The sequence below is a fragment of the Centroberyx gerrardi genome, chromosome 5 (genome assembly GCF_048128805.1).
Source record: "Centroberyx gerrardi isolate f3 chromosome 5, fCenGer3.hap1.cur.20231027, whole genome shotgun sequence".
In the NCBI taxonomy this organism is placed as follows: Eukaryota; Metazoa; Chordata; class Actinopteri; order Beryciformes; family Berycidae; genus Centroberyx; species Centroberyx gerrardi.
The window spans coordinates 28,913,639-28,935,119 of NC_136001.1; the positions used below are offsets into that span (position 1 = coordinate 28,913,639).

The window sequence follows — 21,481 nt, forward strand, 5'->3', positions numbered from 1 at the left end:
CTGTGGACAGACGCTCGGCCTCGGCCTCAAGATGCTGCTGGACAGAAGAGACCGGCCATTATAGAACTCGCTTAGTGTCAAATAACTGTTAGCTTGAGAGTCAATGTCATCAATTAGACGAAAAAAACAGTTTTTTGGAGATTGGCCCGTCAATTTACCCTTTAAGTCCACGCTAACACTATAGCATACACTATGTTGAGTGTAGGCTCTATGCTAACACTATAGCATACCCTATGTTGAGTGTAGGCTCTATGCTAACACTTTAGCATACCCTATGTTGAGTGATATAGCCTCCATGCTAAAACTTTAGACACTATGTTGAGTGACAGTAGGCTCCATGCTAACACTTTAGCATACACTATGTTGAGTGATAGGCTCCATAACACTTTAGCATAGGCTACACTCTGTTGAGTGATACTAGATTGGTGAATGAAGCTTGGTAAAACTTGGTGTATTCCTTTAAAGACGCAACAGGCCCAAGATTTAGAAAGCACCTTTAGCTTCATCAATCAATCTGAATGCAGTTTTTATGTGGCGCGACACCCAAACCTAAAGCTAATGTTTTGAATTTTACCTTTGATCATGTTTCATGTAGGGCAAAGAGTGTCTGTAGATTCTTTCTTTTTTTTTTAATGATGAAGAAAAGAAAAATACTGCATGCAAACAAAATAAAAGGATTTAATCTTGGCTCATTGACACCGAGATTAAAACGGTGTCTCTGTAAGCCAAATGAAAGTAGAAAGCTTCAAGCGCTAACACATAAAAGAGCCCCAGGCAAAGAGATGAACCCTTTGATCCCCTCACATCCTGATGAAGCAAATATTCCAATAGACTGCCTTGTTACCCCGTTTCTCTGGCGAATAGATAATGTGCAGCTGTTAATATGCAGAGCAGGGCTGAGGAGTAATGGATGGTGACGGGATTACAGTAACCTGAATACAAAGAAGGGTTACTGTACCAGTTACTGAAAAATACACAGTAAGATTCATTTCACATTACATGTCCTTTTGGGGGACAAAAAGGCGTTCACTCATTGGATTACACAGAAACATGCTTATAGAATAACATTTTGACTGTGAAACACAAACATGATTTTACACAACTTTATATAATGGTTAATTATGACTGTGGATATTGATGTAAATCTGTTCAAATAAGAATCTGTCACTTGGAATAAATGTTTTTTTGTAATTTCATAGTGGATTTTAAAGGGAAAGTAATAAGAACTGGAAGCAAGATTTCATTGCTGAGTTGCAGTACTGGGTGGATTATATTGCTGTTTCCAGTTTTAAGCCTGTAATCAGTAATAGTGGATTACATTCTCAAAGTAACCATCCCATCCCTGATGTAGAGCTATATATCAAATATCATACAAAGCATTGGTTTAAATAGAGTATACTAGTACAGTACCAGTACCAAGTGTGGGCCATATTGCTTCCTCTCAAAAAGAAACATTATAAAGCGATCAAAAACATCAGTCACAAAGCTCCCCACTTTAATCTGAAAACACCTTTGGGACCTTGGAACTCAACCTCAGGATCTAAAAGAGTGAGGTTTCCATTCAGCTACTTTTAGCCGCTGGCTTCCACATATTAGCCAAATAAACTCATCACCCCAACGTGAATGATGAATGTCCATCCTCACGCAGCTCGCATAAAAGGAGACATCAAAAGCATCAAAGGCTTATAAAAACTCCTGCCTACAAAGTTTATCCAATAACCTGTTAGCTCATCAGTGCCGGACCGAGCAGCTTTCAGAAGATAAAGCCATGCGTGATTTATGCATCAGCTACAGAGGAGCTCTCTGAAGGCTAGAATTTCACAGGCAAATAAGGTTAAGCACAAGCTGTTGCTCAGATCACTGTTAATGTGTAAGTAACAGAAATTTGCCTGCAGTGATATATATTGGCTGTCAACAGAAATTACAAGTAACATTCTCCTGGCTAAGCTCAATGGGCTGGCTTAGATTAGCATGTTAAGTACTTCATTTGTTCTGCAAAGATTGCTAAGTCTAGCCTGGCCAATGAAACACACTGTAGCCTACATGAATTAAAATATATGACCTAAAATGTATTTTAAGGCAGTAAATGGATGTTAATGTTGGTAATGAAAATCTGTCTTATATTATGTGTTGTAATGGGTTATGAAAGTTGCACAAAGTTTATTTTCCACCTGTAAGTGAAAGTCTTCAAGAAGAATGTATTACATTTAGTTAAATTCTGCATTGTGGTTTTAAAGTTGGAGCACTTTTTTGAGGTGCATTCAATTCTGCATGTCAGTCTCATGCCTATAAATCAGATATTAAAGGAAACTATGCTATTTTTTTTGACCTTTCAATAGGTTTAGATTTGGTCTTGGTCTCCCAGAGCTAATATACAGTACGGTCCTGTACACCCTGGGGCTGCGGTGACACAGCAGGTTATTGAGGAACCAGCCAGTCTATCAAAATTATGAGCAATATCGACCCGCCGAAGAGAGAGATCATACATCAGCAGGGTATATTGCTCTTTCATAAGTTCAACAAACGTGTATTGTCTCCAAACAAATTCCATCATCTAACACAATACCAAGTTTCACAGAACCATCACAGCAACAATTACAGGGGACAAACTGGCACAATACAGCTATTGAGAATGGTTATATAAGCCACAGGCTCACGGCCAAGCTGTCCACATCTGTTACCTTTTTCCACCTGCACAGTGATATCTGTAATCTGACGGTCTCTGGCGCTACACAAGAAATAGACGAGGAAATGTGAAAAATGAGTTTGCTTATTTCATCACTTTCTCCATAGGCCTATACCCTCTCCTAAATATGTCCGTATAGAAGACATGCCGTCCTATAGGAGCCTCGTCTGGAGCTTTTTCTCTCCTGTCGCTGGCTGGACGATTGCAGGAAGTCGATCATTCCTTCCCGCAGGAGCCTTTGCTCACTCCTCCCAAATATCCCTGGCCCCGGCTCCAGAGGTGGAGGGCATAAATCTCTCCCCTTAAGAGATTACACACTATTAAAGGCATACGATCCAGGTTAGATGGAAAGCAGAGCTGCGGAGGGGGCCGGGGAAAAGACTCCAGCTCGCCTGGAATGACTCTGGCTGACACACTGGCCCCATTCTCCGCCATGCTCTCAGACCTACGTGCGGGCTTATTACCGGAGCTGTGCGGGCATGTTTGATAGCTGATTGTCAAAATGCAATCTCGCGTTGTATATCAAGTTTAAGGGACGGGTCATAGTATATCTATAAATGTATGAAGTAATGTAATGGCCCGGTGACCTACATAGTCAGGCAGGACTGTACAAGGGAAACCTTTTTATGGTACATGGTTCTGTGCTCTCAGATGTACAGCACATCAAGGGTCACGGCCAAGTCAGATATATGGCACATCGCGGTGCAAAAACTGATAAAGCGGTATCACATTGACAGCCGGTTATGAACACAATCTGTGTGTAGCAGAAAAACAGCGTATTACTCTTCACCCGGCTCACCAGCACTCATTTGCGCTCTCAACACGGCAGCCACTTGGTCGGGCTATTCTGAATCCACTCTGATGAGCTGACATCTGGACGCGAAGTGCTGAGTGGTCTTAACGAGTCCCCGTTGTCTCTGTTTTGATGGTCACAATCAGCATTAAATACGAACCACTGATGAACGCTGAGCTACTGTCCCGCGCCCCGGGAGCAGAACGCCATGAATAAGAAAGCTTTATCAAGTGTTTATTGCATCTGCTGATAGCAAGATAAAGAAGGGGGAAAAAAATAACACATTGAGTTCTAGGGAAAACAGAAAAGAAGATTAAAAAATGATATGGCCACGATGGATCTAGCTCCAGACTGGGATATAAACCACACTGAGGATGGATTAATTCCGAGCTATTTGTGGACAAACCTTTGTCCACAAATGTGTAACCCCCAGGCTGTTGTGTTTTGCTGACTGACAGGCGAGTCAGAGGTGAGATCTGGAGGTGATAATCTCCTTATCTGATTTCCCTACCTCTGACACACCCTGAGAGCTGTCCTGACGCCTACCCTTCACCTATATGACACGTATTAGATACACACACACACGCATGCATGCACACACACACACACACACAAAGGCATCACTTCTTGATTGCCTATGGAAAACGGCATGAACGACATGTCTAACGGTGTCTACATGACCACAGTAAAAAACGAAACGGGGAAAAATAAACACATGCCGTGTGTTTGCGGTTGCTAAACACACTCCGACACTCGGCGAAACGCTCGCCTTCTGACAGTCGCACAAAAGCTGCACTGTTTAAAACAAAACATCAGAATGTGCGAGAGGCCCCAGATTTCACTTGGCTTCCCCCCAAGCTCTCCAATGGCTCATCAAAGTGAGAATAAGGAAGGAACTCCGCTGCGGTTTCATGGCAAGCTCAAACATGGACTCAGCCTTTGGGAGGATGTTTGAAAAATTGCCATCTTCGCTCCTTTTTTTTTTTTTTTTTTTTTTTTCTCATCCAGGGGGTCGTAGTCTGAATCGGAGAGAAAGAGACATAGCAGTACCATAAAAATGTGGTGGAAAAGCATGTCTTGAGCATGTAGTGTAGTAAGAAATAATCATTTATCGACACTCGAGGCCTATCTGTGTCTAGAATAAGAGCCTCCACACCTCATCTGGAGTTAATACCACTTGGCAACGGAGTGCCTCTAACACCAGGCTGCCTAACTCCCAAGGGTGGAGCTGATGGATCGAGACAACTCTGTTAATGTATCTGTCCCTGGGTGGGTGGGAGGGAGGGAGGCGGCCGGCCAGTCAAGCAGCCAGGCAGCCAGGCAGGCCAAGGTCCCTGGGTGGCAGCGTGACAGACAGGGGGGGGGGGAGGTGGCTGGACGAGGTGCCTGGGAACCTTGCTCTGAGAGGATGACAGCTCTATAAGTCAGGCCCTGATAAAGCAGTCAGGAGTGACAATCTCCGGGCCCCAGCCAGCGCAGCGTCCGTCCTGCTCAGATAAACTCAGACAGGCCATCCATCAGGCCGGAGACAGAGAGCCGGACCTGCTCTCCCGCCTCAATAGAAAAGGTCTCAATGACCGGCCGCCGCTGGAATGCGCCGAGCCTCTCGCTTTTCTCGAGACGCGCAGAGGCGGGAGGAACAAAGATGGCAGTGAACCCTCTCCGGGGGGGATCATGCGCGGAGAGATCGGTGGGAGTGTGTGACGCGAACCCTGTTAGGAGGTAGAGCTGCCACCTCTCGGGGTGAAAGGGTGGGGACGGGAGTTGACAATGGCGGCGATGCGACGCGTCTCGAGCTGAGGGGACCACCAACACTAGAGAGCCACCATGGCGTAATGGGAATGCGATAAGCCATGGCAAAGCGCTAATGTGACACGACGCATTCCACACGTCAAGCCTGCGCAAAGGACGGACAAAGCCAGTGTCACTAGGAAATGAAAGAAAATACCATCTCGAATTCCCCCGTTTAAAAAGGATGTTTGGATACAACGGAGCTACAAAATTTCAGATAGAAAAGGTCTCGAGCGAAGAAACCGAGATGTGACTCGTGACAAAAGCCTGCGGGAATTGATGCACAGAAAAGAAAACATCACTTTTGAAATGAGACACAGCCAAGAATCTTGTGAATGCACAATACTCTGAGTGCGATTATTCAGTGCAGAGAGGAAAAAGGCACTTCACTAAGTTCTTCTGCAACCTCTCTCTCTCTGTGCTCTGTCTATATCCACACAGCTTTGTGTCGTGGTCTAAGGCCAGGAACTTGTCTGGGTACGGTTCCAAAGAAAATACAACCAATTTCGCAAGAACAAACAATAATTTCCCTCTCTTGGTTTACTCAGCATTAGCCTGTTTGAGTTGCACGTGACAGGAATAGAGGGAGAGGTTTACATGGGTAAGGACCGGGGAATAAGTACAGTCTGATTCTGTTGGAAGACGCTGAATTATTAACATTTTCCAAGCGTCAGATTCATTTGGATGTAAAACATATATTCATCTATTGATACATTTATTCAAATATCAGTACATCCAAATATCAATTGAATGTTTATACCCAAAACATAGTCTGATATATGTCATTTTGAGCCAGAGAGGAACACTTCCAAAAAATGAGTTCATTGTTTGCCTCATGTTTACAGTGGCTGGTTAATGTTTCCGATTAGCTATGGAACTGAGAGCTGGGAGTGCGTAGCTGCTTAGACGGCCCTGTCACTGGCATCTGGTGTGTCTCATTAGGGCTGAGTACTGAAAAATTATACTGATATTACACTGTTTTTAGTACCAATATTGATTCATAGATAATCAACGGTATCAGACGGAAGTCAGAACTGTTCGATTCTGCGGATCATCACTTTATCATGGTGTTCTAATATTAAGAAAAGCAAAAGATACACTGAAACTAGCCTGATTTATTATGAAGCATTTTCATTTTACATGCAAAAGTATCAAAAAAAGCTTCACTTTAGAGCTGGTATTGAGTTTGCTATTAGAGCTGGCGCCGGTACCATAACTTTTGCGGTGATTCCCTATCCTAGGACACCAGGTTATTGTTTACCATCAAGCACAAGGTGTCACCCTGGGGGAGAGCTGTGGCCTGGCACCGAGTCGTACTCCAACAGAAATAGCAACTTGTCCTCATTTTGGGGTCAAATGCCAACACCAAGGAAATAGCATTCCTGCAAAACAATAGCATTCCAGTCCTGCTTCATCATGTTACACTTTACAGAATGACTTTCTGTTAAAAGACATGCAAATGCTGCGCGCAAATGTTGATCTGTAAGCACTATTCTAGCAACCTTTAATCACGTCTCTCGGAAATGTTTTTACCTTGGCAGCCGAGTGAGTGTGAAGAACATGCTAACTACGTCGAAGAATGTAATTCTTTCTTCAGCTGTGATTGCAATGCTTCGTCTCCTTTCCTGTGTATCCAAACGCTTTTCTTCGTCAGATCTTGTTCAAACACTTCTTTAATTACACAAAAACACATAGGGGCGGTTGAATAGGCAATCCTTCACACAAAACACGGCAACAGAATTAATGACTGGAAAGTTTGCTTTGGAAAAGCCTCAACGACAACACGCAAAAGCAAAGCTGCCACTTGGAAACCATTGCAGTCAAGTTAGTGAAATTTAAATGGACAGTCCATTAAACTCACACATACACAATGCAGTGTGGAAAACATGAACGTGTAATAGGAAAGGAAAAAGAAGGTCATGGCGAAACTCAATATCTATGTATTAGTAAGAGCTGTGACTTTACTGTCATGCAACACACTTCTCTCTCTTTCTCTGTGCACGCAGCTTGTAGGTGAAAAGTGTGCGTATGTTCAGGCAGGTGCTTGATCGTTGCCAAAGTGATATTTTTCCTAGTCCTGTGACAGAGGTAGGAAGGACTACAGCTGTTTCCCATCAGTAAACTTAGACCCTCTCGCAGTTTATAATGGAGCGTAAACCCACAGGGAAAATTGCTGCTCGTATTGTATGAGCAAGGGCAAGGCATGTTGCTCAATAGATAGTGCTGGGGCTATTTCCCTCATGAATGAGAAAAAAATTCAAACAAATGCAGTCAGGAGGATTATCTAAGAGGATCAAGCTGGCGGAAGAGCAGGAGATCACGGGCCTATCTCTCAGAATGACATCACCTCTTCATAAGTCACTGTTCATCTGGAGCTATGATAACTTTTGTTCAATGTGACGTGCAGCTAGGGAGGAATATATAACTGCCCCTGTATGTCTGCGCCGACTCCAGGACAGCCACAGAAGGCGCCCTGGCAGGGGATCAGACCAAGGTAAGGACTGTTGTTCCCTCCGATTGGCTCGGAGAGAGAGAGAGAGAGAGAGAGAGAGAGAGAGAGAGAGAGAGAGGCCTCCTGTTTACTGCCAAGGCCAGCGAGCGACCTGCCGAGGAAAAGTTCTGCTGGATATCAAAGGCAGGTTATCTGGTCCGAATCCAGCAGTCGCCGGGTTCCCACTTCATCTGGCCCCGAGGGAACATCTGTCCCTCTCATTGAGGTGAGTCCAAAGTCTCATCAAGGCCTTATTCAGACGAGTCGGGGCGGCAGGGGGATGGAAGTCGGGGGGGGGTGGAATACTATGAATAGGTTTGAGCATCAAATACCAAACTATACCTAACACACAGGAAATGGCATCCTCTCTCTACACTGTTTGCACTACATTATTTCGCCCCCATTGTTCATCACTTCTTCCCCCCCCCCAACATTCCTGCCTGCAGTGCAGCATTTCTCCTGTCAGCCTCTCTTTTCACAGCCCACGGGGTTTTCAGCCATTGTCAACCTGAAGCCACGGTGACTGGAGGATAAAGGACTCGCACGGCCCCTGTGAAGTCCTCTCAACACACTCATACCTGATGCTGCACACAAACAAAGAGCAAACAAAAGCGGATTCCTCCAGCCTCCAGCCAGGAAGGCTGCGAGCTCACAGTGAGGACATCTTTTGTAGTGGCGAGTGAGATTTTGGACCACATTTATCAGAAGAGATGCATTTTAGTGACATGTATTTCTTTTTTCTCTCTTGACAATTGTCTTGTTCAGTTTAAAAACCTCCCCAGGGTCCAGTATTAGTTGATGAGTAACCCAGTCTAACTGCATCCAGTTTGAAGGTCTATTTTAATATGGCTTTCAGTGGAGAGTTTTAGTGTCCCATGATGGTCTAAATGCTGTTTCAGAGGCTTTTCCACCCAGAAAAGAATACAATTCTGGGGGAAACACTGAAAGCTAGTCACTTTTTGGATTTTTCGGCACACAAATGGTCAGAATCTAAATCTATACTGAATATTGGCACAAAATGCCAGCTATTGGCAGCCTCAATCCAAAAATATTGATATCAGCCTTCAAAAACCCATATGGGTTAAACCCTAATGTGTGGTGCGGTGTGGTGTAGGGTCATAGTAATGAGATGGAGGTGATATGGAAGACAGTGCATTCCTGTGTGTCAAGAAACAACTTTGCACAACATAGGTAGATGACACTAAATTGTATACATGGACTCAGGCACTGTGGAATATACTGCAGAATCAGGCCAACATGTAAGCTTTGCCCTTTATTTTATTATTAACAATATTATCATTGTTTGCTTCTGAATGCATGTAAGCTATGGTGGATATACTTTTCTTCACAGTTGATTTCTCTGACTTCATGTTACCTGTGCGGCAAAAAAAATGTATCTCTATGATGACGTCTGTGAATATGGTATATCTGTATATCTGGTATATCTGTATGACTTGTATCCCAATGGGAGAGTGACGGGAGGATCAAAAGCCTGCTCCGACTTGCCTGACTCGGGCGTGGCTGTTTGCCTATCTCACCTCCATCCCCTTTTATAGCAGGAAAAAGAAGTCAAAGGTTTGATCTCTACCTCCAGGGTTGTGTTTTCATGTCCCTTATCAAATGATGACAGTGGAACACACATGTCAAGCCTCCATGGATCCTGGAGGGACAAATCCCAGTCCACAGAAGCCAATGTGGGACCGGGAAGGCGGACAGCAGAACCTGACAATATGGAAGTCTGTTACAAGTCCTCAAACTCTGCATTTATCATGTATGAAACTCATCATTACCTATGATAATGTCAATGTCCAGTGGGGAAAAAAACAGTGGAAGCCTTTGATATCTGAAGCAATGGAGTTCTCAATGGAGTTCTCACAGATTTAAGAGTTTTCAGTTTTACATTTAGCGGGATATTGAGTAGGTAGAGGTGCAAAGGAACCGGACAATGCACCATCCAACACTGACCAAACCACAGCAAACAAAGTTGAAGACTCCTAAGTTCAGTTGTCCAAGACCCTCGCATTACTATTCTCCCCACACACCATGTATACTCCCTTGTTCAAAGAATTACACTCCCTACATCAACTTTTCATTAAATATACATAAATCCAACATGGTTTAATAAAGTGGACTACAGTGAATCTGCCTTAAAATGCGGACTGATAAATACTCAATCTATATGTAAATATGAGGTACATTGGGAAAAAAAAAAAAATCAAAAAGCAGGGAAAAATGCATTAGCCTCCCTATTTGATCAGAGCCCCAGGAGCTGAAGTTATGATTTTTAATGGAATCTGAGGAGGGGAGAGTGGCGGAGCCGAGGCAGGGAGGTGAGAGTATGAAAGCGTTCACAGGGGAGCTGGCTATCTGAGAGGACGCCGGATAACAGAATGGACCTGAAAGATTACTCTCACTGAGTGGAAATGGAATTATTGCATTTGGAGGTCTCAGCAGCTTTTCTCCACTCCCCTGAATCAAAAAAGAAAAGTGTTGGTTTAACTAAAATAAAAATAACTTTCTCTCTTACGACTCGGAACAGTGGTTTTCCTTTGCGACTCGCAAGCCCTGGAAAACAAAGCAATGCCTACTGATGATTCCTGCTGCAAGTGTAAGGTGCAGGGAGGTGAACTTTGACCCCAGCTGATGATTTTCAGGGTATTTTACTTTATTAATTCATTGGAAGACACCTAGTGGCTGCAAATATTCACAATTTCACAGGAAAAGGGAAATTAACACAAAGATTCAAAACATAATCATTAATATTACATATATTTTTTACATTCCAAAAATCCACTCCAAAATCATCTGCTGACCCTCTGTGGGGCCGCGACCCCTAGCTTGAGATCCACTGCTCTACCATCTAATGCAAAAACTTCATATATTCACACATTAAATTGAATTATCAAGCCATATTTCAAACAGTCCCAAAAAACAAAGGTAATAAATTGGAGAAACTGATAGACTGAAAGAGACTGTATTAAAAACTAAAAAATAAAATTATCAGATTGAGAACAGTTGATTTGAAAAAAAAAAAAATAGGTGAACATATTGGCTCAAAAATCCTAATCGGTGTATCCATAGTAGTAACTGACAATAAAATGGCCAACGTAAACCAATTAGGGTCAGGAATGTATTCATCTAAGGAGCCTATTAAGCTGGGCTATTACAGGGTGAGCATGCATGTAACCATATGTCTTTTATGGGGTGTAGAGCAGTAAAGGACGGTGATGTGTGCCATGCAGCTCCGTATTAATCATGTGACATTCCACACATAGCGATTAGTGCCAAATTATGGCCCAAGCAGGGACGTGAATGAGGTGTTTGCAGACGCCTGTCAGGGTCGGGGCCTCCGAACCTCTAATCCCCAAACTATAATTTAACAACTTTGGAACAACTTATTTGCTTCTCGTAAAACAGAGGCTTTTGTATCCCGGGACAAATTACCCCATAGTTAGATCAGCCAAAGACAGTGGTGTTCTGATGTCATCTCTGTCAGATGTACAAAGAGGACTTACTGGCACACAGAGGTAACAAGAGCAGCAAATAAACAACTGACTGGCTGGGCCAATATGAAATCATGTTTAAATATGAATGACTGTTTAGAGGCCAGTCAGCACTACTCCCATTAAATTACTTGATTTGCCAAACGTAAATTTTCTTACTTTCATTTGCTGAACATGTATATTAAACGCCAGGTAACAAAACACAAGACATGGACTTTAATTCCCTCCTGTTTAAAACGTATAGAGATACAGGTGCTACAAAGTATAAATCAGCCTTAAAATGACCTTCACCCTCGGGACCGCATCTTGTCAGCTTGGAGATTTAGTGAGATGCTCGGTGATCACTGCACATCAGCACTGCGGATGCTGCGTATAGTAAACACTGACCTGAAAGTCTGAATGCTGAAAGTGGACTAAATATTATCATAGGCCTGCCTGGAGGATATAAACGCAGTTTATAATGATGGGGAGAGGGAGGGAGGGAGGGAGAGGGGAGGGAGGGAGGGAGAGAGAGCACAAGAGAGAGGAAATTGGGATGCTTCAGCCTTGATAGGTGTGGTAGGTGTTAATGCTTCAGAGAACACAACTCCAAGTTGTCTGCCTAGATCGCAAAGATGTCAAACCTTTCCTCACTGTAAGAAAATTCAAGTCAGTCTCTTGAGTTAGGTAAGAGTGCGACCTCTCCCTCTCACATTGCTGCACAGACAACGTGAAAAATGGGCCATAAAGCTGCATAAACAAGGTGCGATATGTTCGCTTGTTACAGTGCTGCCGGAAGGTTGAGTGAAATCATCGTTTCCCGTGCGGAGTGTTGAGTGAAGCTGTCCAGGGTTTTTGTTGGACAGACAGAACTCAACCAGCCCACGTCAGCAACAGCAGATTCAATCTGGAACTGTTCGTGTGTATCAGAGAGGCGGGCATGTTATAGTCAGGAAGCTGAATACCGGTGCTCACTGTCAAACAAGTGTTACGTTGCTGAGGTTCAGTGTTCATAGAGAAAGCTTAAAACTTGGAAAGGGGACATCATGTGGACAATGGATTTCGTCCCATTTCCTTAAAGATGACAGCAAGTACAGAGGATTATCCCTAGTGCTGTGTGTGTGAGATCCATATGTCGTCATTATCTGGAGACTTGATCCTATGGAAAGCTGATTCATATCCTTATTAAAGACATCGGTCAAGGTCCTCTCCAAGACAATAGAGATGGGGCTTATTTAGGCCCAGGGGTTAATTAGACAGGTTATAAGGGAGCGAAACATGCGTCTAAATCAATATTCCATACTTCAGCTGATCGCGGCCCTTGTCATTTTGGTGACGAACGGCCATTTATGTGACAGAACTGCAATTTTGGACACTTAAGGAATGCAAACAGTGCAGCTGAGACAGGTGGTAGGTGCAACACATGTCACATTACATAATGAGCGCGATGGTAATAGAGTGTAACTACATTAATGGTATGTCACGCCTTCGGGTCGTCTCTGTGACCTGCTCTGTGCATAAATCCATGTGGCAGGGCCGTAACCACCACTTAATCCCTTGTGGTCATTGTAATTGTAAACCACACACACACACACTCGCGGACCCACACACACATACAAGCTCCCTCGCAGACAGACACACACACGCAAACAGGCTCCGCTGCCCATGGAGTTCATCAGATAACACCTGGATCTGTCCGCAGGTCCAAACTACAGCACTGGCATACAATAAATGCCAGCAGCTGTTCATTAAAGCCTGTGTTTAAGAAATGAGATTAATTAAGGTGTTCCTGCTTTAACAGGCGGGCCTGCTCTCTGAAGGCTCGGTACAGTTCCAGCTGCGAGAACACGACTCGCTTTATTACCCCCTAGTTTGCAACACACACTCCCTGCGCTTGTCTTACCGTTCTGTTTAGCTAAGTGTTAAATTTCTATGGATAATAGGAATTCTCTGCCAAGAAACACTGAAAGGTGTTAAGCATCTATTATGGGATCTGTACGCCGCTTAATGGAAAACACAGAATCATATCTATCCACAAAGGTAGTTATAATGTTACGTTTGTATGACAAATTATGAGAGCAGAGCAAATTGTGGGTGTATGTAGCTCGACTAGCAGCTCATTTGGGACCCGGTTTGGTTGGATTCAGGAACTCAAATGACTGAAAAACATCCATTTTCTACTTGTACATCTACCATTACAGAATGTATGAGTATACTAACCTCTCCTGACATTTTGCACAATTCAAAACCTCATGATAGATTTGACTATTCCAGCACTGCGTAGGAACCCTGCTCTACAACACATCATAAACGCTGGAAAACAGGCTTATGATGTTGCACGATACTGAACAGAACTTCAGGAGAAACTTTCAAGACAACCAGAGTTGATATGGAGACATCAAAGCTCCTCTCCTCTGCCATGATCGTTCCCATCCACAGCCCTTTGCCTCCACCTAGTGGGAAGAAGTGAATCTACAATTTCCCCAATCAACACGGATGCCAGACTTGAAATCCTTAAAAATAAAAACAAATTTATTAGCAATCACAGGGGAAGAATGCATGACATCTACAAGAGCATTTGTTTGAATAAAAATGCTAACTTCTTATTTACAAAGTCTGCAATTGAATGTGAATAAGTTTAGCACATGCACATACAAATTGCAAATAAGCTATATTATTACACAGGTAACAAAGCTTTTACCCAATTACCCACACAGTCACCCAATTGAACAGCCCCTCACTGCTGCTGTGGTCCCAACAATCAACATTCAGGATTACGACGATCACCAGTAGACACAGAGCGACGTGTGAAATAACAGACAGACCATGAAGGAGTTTTAGACGAGACAAAAAGGTGAGATGCAGAATTCTAAGCCATGTAGGCCTACATAGCAACAGTGATATCCAATTCAGCCCCCAACCCACAACACACACACAAAAGACAACCTTAAACTGATTGATCGAGATGCGCTGACCAGGCAAGGGGCAGATTAATATACATGATGTAAGCTATTGCGAGGGATCAATCTGAGAACAGCGGCCGAACCTGTGAAAATCATTGTCTTCTCGCTGAAAGGGACCGACGTCGTGTCAGTCAGCGTGTCATTTTGAGAGGACACAGCTTTGTCCTTGGACTGGTAAGGCTTTACATAGGACATCATGACTCAGGCGAGGGCGTAACAGCTGACAAGGCATTGATGACATCAAGCATCCGATGCTCTGAACTGATGGACCGGCATCTATGCCACAACCTCAATCATGACTAACACTGGCTTTCCTGTTATCCGACCTGAACTTGATAGGAATCATGAAATATATATTTGGGCACACCCATACTGTGTTTAGACAATCACAAAATATCCTATAACGTCCTGAGAACTGCAAGCAGGAGACAGCCTACGTTTCAAGCTACATAAAATAGTCACAGGCTACAGTGAAATGACATTCAAATTACCCATCAAGCAAACAAATGTAACATTTTCTCATTAAACTAGTACAGCTCCATCCCAATAGTCCATTTCTCCCTCCCCCATTTTCCATCATTTTAACAGCGGTGCCCTTTCTCGGTCGTCAAAGTGTATTTATGTGATTGCATTACATAAAATGAGATTGTCAAGAGATGTTGCAAAGTGTAACCAAGGGATCAATGCTGCAGCTGCACCAAGCGCTTTGTAATAGTGGGGTTGAAGTTGCATTGGGCAATAACTGTCTGTCTGGAACACTCATGTAGCAGAAGGCACTTAAAACTCTGCTGACCAATCTTAGGATTTAGCTTAGAAACAACAACCACTCACACAATCTAACTTTCCCGTGTATCTTTTTATTTTATTTTTTTTAAATCTGTAAACTCTTGAATTTAAGTCACTTAATAAAATGGATAATTTCCATATGCCAGCAAATAAAATGCAGGCTACATTGCTAAGAGTTTATCACGAATCGAAGGCATTCGCGCAAGCCACCATCGTCACTTGGCAGATAACTGTTAAAAACTACAATCACGCAATGTCACATGAACACCAGATGCTGACAGGCAACAGAATGGATCTTGGATGACGGATGGGTTATAGGAGTTCCACCCAAGACTGCAACGTCATTAGATTCCTGTGTCAAGGGTAATGAAAACCACTTGAAACAATCAAACAAACAAACAAAAAACCCTCCATGACGTACACAGACACAGAGCATCCCCAGGCAATAAGGCATGATGGGTATGGACAATCCACGTTCTAGCACAGTAAACTGAGACAACTTTTCAAGACTCCAGATAGCTGGGGCGGCGGTAGTGCTGTACAGGGACTACACATCTATGGTAGTGTACTGGGTGGTGCGGGTGGTGGTGGTGCGGGTGATGGTGGTGGTGGTGGTGGTGAGCGGAGAGAGCTGGATTACTTCACAGAGGCAGTGGAAGGGATGACTGTAAAGGACCCATGACCATTAGGGGCTGAGGCCAGAGCTGGGACTGGGGAGTGGGGGTGGGGGTGGGGGTGGGGCGGTGGGGCGGTGGGGCTTCACTTTCAGCTTCTCCGCGACTTCGAATGCTGGATGAGCCACTGCAGCGTGATATCTGTGGATGAGGTGACACGCAAAAAAAAACGTAATCAGAGACATCACTATGAGCTCAGCGGGTGAAATTGATATTCGACAACAAAGAAAAACAGTTGTGACCATGAGTATGATGTAGTGTTGTTTAAAATGCAATCTCATGCTTACCTATGTTGTCTTTCTCTTTGCAGGAGACAGAGTAGCAGCAGATCTCTCGGTCCTGGATGGCAGACAGGTTCCTGTAAAAAGGGGGATGATAAAAAGCAGGAAAAGTGTCATAAAAATGCTAATTACACAAAATCCTGAACAAAAATTCACAACACAGATAGGATATGATCTTGTCTCTCCAGCTTCAGTTTGAGAACTAGATTATATCTCCTGATGATCTGCCTGAGCTTAATGTATTGGTGATGATTCCTGACATGATACATCCACTATTTATGGTTATAGCATACTTCATGTCTAATAAACAAACCACTGACACAAAAATAGACATGCGGTTTTGGATACATTAGGTTCTGGCCACAATGCGAGTAGCCCTGATGGTAGTGAAGGATCATCAGCAAAGAATAGTCTGAGTGTCTCACATTTTTTCAATAAGCTGCTTCTCATCAAGTGCATTGGGTAGGTCTCTTTTGTTGCCCAGGACTAGAACCTGAAAAATGACAAAGAGAAAAAGGGAGAGAATAATATAAGCTATAAGGATGTATGGCAATCTGTGACTGAAATCTATATAGATAACTAATTCCCCCAAGCGGTCTGTGATAGAAAAAAAAGAGAGATTTCCACGGTCTAATAATGTATCAGCATTTTCACACAGTGTGATCAGACAATCAACAGGATTTCTGTCAACCTCGTGCTCCACTCATCTCAGAACGCTTCCTGTTGAGGACAGAGCAGACAGTGTTGAGTCACAGCAGCCGGAAGCCTACCGAGTCAGCATGTCAAACACTGTCATGTCATTATCCTGTCAGCTCGGATATTGAAAACGAATTTAACAATCCTGGCTTGGGTTCAAATGACCACTTAGTGCAATGCCATCAAGCCTGAGTCACTACAACCCATTAGTTGCAGTGATAACTAATTATGAGGCTAATAAGAGCTTGTGACCGGAGTCACTGGAGCCACATAAATCAATGTCATGAACCAAGATTAGGCTGTAACATCACGATCTTTGGGTCTGATGAACTCAAGTGCCAATGGCCCCTTACGGGTATTCCTTGTAGCTGCGGTTTATCTAAAAGGTTGTGGAGTTCATTTCTGGAAGCTTCTATCTTCTCTCGGTCTGCTGCGTCCACCATGTAACTGCAAAGGAGAGAAATATGGCTTAGGGTTTGGCAGCATTCAAATACATGGATTGCTTTACAACTATCACTTTGGACTTGTAATCAGGAGATGTATTATTTGGGTTACTATTCCTTTAAAAAGTATCCGGATCTACCAGCTGAAAAATCTTGAATGTAGGCCTATAATTTCCATCAAGTTTTCTAGGCCTGGAAACTGATTTCTAGGTTTTCAATGACCTTAGGAACTCCTGATAATACATTTCTATTCACAAAGCCCATTTGCTGTACTCTGGAGTGCCCAGAAACTTACACAATAGCATTGACTCCTCGACAGTAGCGCTCCCACATGCTTCTGAACCGAGGCTGTCCACCTATGTCCCATATCTGTGGCGAGACAGCACAGAATCAAAAAAACACAGTTACGCAGATTTTTATCCTTAATACAACACATCATTGCACCATTACTGCTCCAGAGCGCAGAATACAAAGCTCTGGGCTGGCCTCGGTCCAGAGTGAAATTGAGAGTTGACAAGCTAAAAGATCCAGCTCGAAGCTGGCAGACGTAGCTTACCTTTATCGTCACATTGCCTTTAGTAACCTTCCGCATGTTGAAACCGACTGTGGGGATCATGTCTTCGCTGAACTGGCCTGACTGCAAGACACAAATGTAAGAAAGATGGTATGTTAATGTTTACTGCATGCCATGCTGTTAAAACGCACACAGGTACTGAAGGATTCTGAATTACATGTATAGTGACATATATCTAGTGAGTCTTCTGTCTCTACTGTATCTTGCACCGAATGTCACCGAATCAAAACTAGATGGCACTGTAGAGCGCATACATCCGCCAACGCTATGCGATTGTCAATATATACCAGTTCCACATGTCCGATTTTCACCAAAAGTTCATGATTTCTTCCATGACCCATTACCAACTTGTTTCACATCAAGAGATGACCACACTTTTATGACTGGACCTGAAATGGGACATGAGATCTGCCTGTTCAAATTCTAGCCTGCATTTTAGCTGATTATCTCAACACCACATGGCCAATCAGCACTATTCAGTTCAGTGGCCATTAGGGCTGCCTTTCTACCACTGGACCAACTTCGGGAAAAATTGGTAGGGCGATTATGTCTAAACTGGAAATGAGCTCTCCAGTTCCCCATGTTGTTTGATTGGGCCAACAATCGAGGGTTTGCCTCTTCTTCTGTCTGCTGATTGGCCACAAAGTTTGATGGTGTTATGTGAATCGATTTGGAAGTTCCATGCGTTTTTATGAGAAGCCACGCCCATTGCCTCACATCCCTTTAGCCAATCAGTGTGAAAAGTTAATCCATTCTTCCTTGCCCCATGACCAAACTTTCTACAAATTTTCATGCAAATCCGTTAATAACTTTTGGAGTTATTCTGCTAACAGACAGACAAACGGAACAGGGCAAAAACATAACTCCTGTCCAACTCCGTTGGCGGAGGCAATTACTCTACATTTATTAAACTTGATGTGGGTGATTTGATTCACATGCAGTCAAACATGAAAGGCCTTCAATGTGGATCTTTTCAGAGCACAGGAAAGGTCATAAAAGATTAAATTGTAGCATGATTAGATTACAAGCGAAAACATTTTTGGATGCTCTGTTTGAACACTTGCCCATTTGCTCTATGAATCATATAAGATGGTGCCTTCTTTGCATTAGCATTTATGCCTTTCTTTATCAACCTTAACTTCTGTATCCCAATAATCCATAAACTCAAAATAAGGAACACCATATTATTTCAATTCACCTATAGGAATGAAATTGGCTCATAGCCTAAAGGTGGAGTCATCCTGCTCCAGAGCCAGCCCAAACATCTTAAACACAGCCTTGGTAAGTATCATGCCTAGTTTTAAGTCCCTCAAGAAGCTAAGAAGCATAAAATATGACAAAAATGTCAAATATGCACAATTCATAGCCTTGGTTGTGTAGCCCCTATAGTAGGGCCTGGGCTCATTCTAATAGCCTCCCAATGATAGGGTGAACCAGAGGGCAGCTTTATCCAAACCTCATTACAGATCACCTGACCTGACCACAAGTAAGTGGAAAAGAATGGTGTATTCTCGTGATAAATCCAAGCAAGGGGCCAAGTATTGTGGCCTACGAGTTTCAAGACAGACACTGTCTCCAGTCCAGTGTGGCCTATCCCTTTGAAACAACTGCAGTGCATCACACCTAGCCATGGCTGTGAAACAGGCCAAACAAGCTAAACAGTATACAGACCCAACAATGAGGGACATGTGATTTTGGGTTTGATGATCATGAAACGTGGCAAGCTTTTACAAAAAATAGTGCCCTATATGACAAAGTGCCAAGTATAAATCTGAGCTAAAATAACTGGCCAAAGAGGGAACGTTTCTGTTGGGAGGAACCCTTGAGAGGACTCAGGGTAACGGTAATGAACGCCATTAATTAGGCTATACATAGCTTAATCATCCTGTGATAGCAGGCAGTGGCCATGACGGCTCCAGGCCCTGTCAGCTTCACTGCACCCTTGATGACGTAGGCAAGAGGGTTGTTTACAAAATTAAATGGTAGCCAGTGCTGTCAACATATCGGGGATGTTGAAATACCAGCAGCTTTCGCAAAGCACTGGCTACAAGTCTGTTTACGCGACCGATTTCGCAAGCATGCGCATAGTAACAGGTTTCGCCTATACGAACTTCGTCATTTCACGTTAAGCTAGCCAAACAACAGTTAAGGTGAATCACACTATCATGCTTCGTACCGCACGAACGTGTTTTGAGCCGCAAAAAGCACCCAATCACGCAGTAATGGCCCCAAAGTATAATACAAATAGTGAGCTAGTTTTTTTGGCACCATTAAATCTATTTCTAACATGGTTAAAGGAACCTTCGTGCACAGTCTCTTCCAGGTAGTAGCCTGGGCCCACACTGACTGTGCTCCTTTGCTACTCACTGCAATCACATTGACGAATGTGGTCTTCCCGGAGTACTGAAGTCCAACTAATGTAAGCTCCATCTCTTCTTTCCAAAACAGAGACCGGAACCAGTCCAGCAGCCTGTTAATGAGGGCCAGCATGTTGGATGACACAGTAGTCGCAGTCGCTGTAAAACCAGTCGCTGCCGCCGTCTACTCCTGTGAATTGGCTAGTAGTCTGTCTACACGGGAAGTAGCTGCGCTGTCATGTCATGTGATCATGTGGCAACAACCTGACCTTACATCCGGCAACACTTCACGAGAACTGCTGTTTAGGCACTCATAACACCTGGACTAGAGCTTCGCTATTGCTACATGGCAAATTAACATATTCTTATCCATAGGGTGTTCATAAATTAATTATGTCAGCTGCGACATACCAGCGGACGAGTGTGTCAATTTGAGGGTACATTTCAAAATAAAAGCCCCCCCCATGTCAATTGCCATTTTAAAGCCCCTGCGTGTAGAATATACCTCAATATATCATTCTAAAATTAATTTTGATAGCATAGTATAATGGCTATAAACATGAGACCATCGTAGTGAAACTGGTTACTTCTGTGTGATACTCTTTTTACTGTATTTGTCCAGGTAGGATTTGGCGCGAAATGTGCAAGATTGACTTCTGGCACAAAGATAGAGCCTCAAGTAAAACAGAGCGAGCATCACTTTGAATTTCTCTGCTTGTTTGTATGGAAACAAATACACAGTCAAGTAGCCTACAGATGCTGTACAGTCCCATGGCAGCAAGTTAGGTGTGCAGCATTGACTGTCCTGTCCTAACTCCACAGTCAGAAATGTTCAGCCTATTCATAAGTCAACAGCTAGTCTTCTGTAAATATATTACCCCTGTCTTGGTCTCGCCTCACTGGTTCTCTGTAAATGTATGTAGGCCTACTATTGATTTTGAAGTCATACTGCAAACATACAAAGGCATTACATGGTCTTGTGCCTCAATAGGCTATATCACTGATTTACTTAGGCTACTCTCTATAAGGCCAGCCATACTCTCCACTCACAGGATGCAGGATTCCTTGTCCTTGTCCTATTTTTTAGTCTATGGTCCTTGTAGAAAACAGCTTGGGACAAAGCATTTCCTTATAGGGCCGCACCCCCTCCCGCAATCTCCCTGCTATTGTCAAGTAATCTGACATTCATTGTCTCAGTATTTAAGTCCAGACTCAAGACCCATTTATTCAGCAGAGCCTATACAATATACCTTAACTCTCAGCTGCAGTCTGTCACTCTCTTCTTCTACAGACTGCCCTTCTATTGCCCAGCGTACTTTTGCTCAACCCCAGGATGTGGGTTTGGCTGAGGCATGCCTTTCAAAAATAAAAATAAACAATATATAATTTGTTATATTTGATCTGCTCTGTGAAAGTCTCAGTTCCATACTCTCGACCCCCCTGAGGCACGGACTGAAACACAGG

The 21,481-nt window shown here is 43.4% G+C and overlaps 1 protein-coding gene across 1 annotated transcript; it reads right to left on the minus strand.

Moving 5' to 3' along the window:
• Positions 1-13,760: 13,760 nt before the first annotated feature.
• On the minus strand, positions 13,761-20,217 carry LOC139929893 (ADP-ribosylation factor-like protein 8B). The gene is made up of 7 exons (XM_071922962.2): positions 20,028-20,217; positions 17,643-17,723; positions 17,382-17,455; positions 16,997-17,090; positions 16,373-16,440; positions 15,954-16,024; positions 13,761-15,807 (listed from the first exon to the last, which is right to left on the minus strand). Exons 1-7 carry the CDS (start codon positions 20,148-20,150, stop codon positions 15,758-15,760), a joined length of 561 nt encoding a protein of 186 aa, XP_071779063.1. The 5' UTR covers positions 20,151-20,217; the 3' UTR covers positions 13,761-15,757.
• Positions 20,218-21,481: the final 1,264 nt, after the last annotated feature.

Excerpts from the sequence above, each read along its gene's own strand:
- LOC139929893 (XM_071922962.2), bottom strand. The coding sequence starts at position 20,150 with ATGCTGGCCCTCATTAACAGGCTGCTGGACTGGTTCCGGTCTCTGTTT. Across the intron at positions 17,091-17,381 it reads CGAGGAGTCAATGCTATTGT|TTACATGGTGGACGCAGCAG; the intron begins GTAAGTTTCTGG and ends TCTCCTTTGCAG. Across the intron at positions 15,808-15,953 it reads CAAAGAGAAAGACAACATAG|ATATCACGCTGCAGTGGCTC; the intron begins GTAAGCATGAGA and ends CCTCATCCACAG.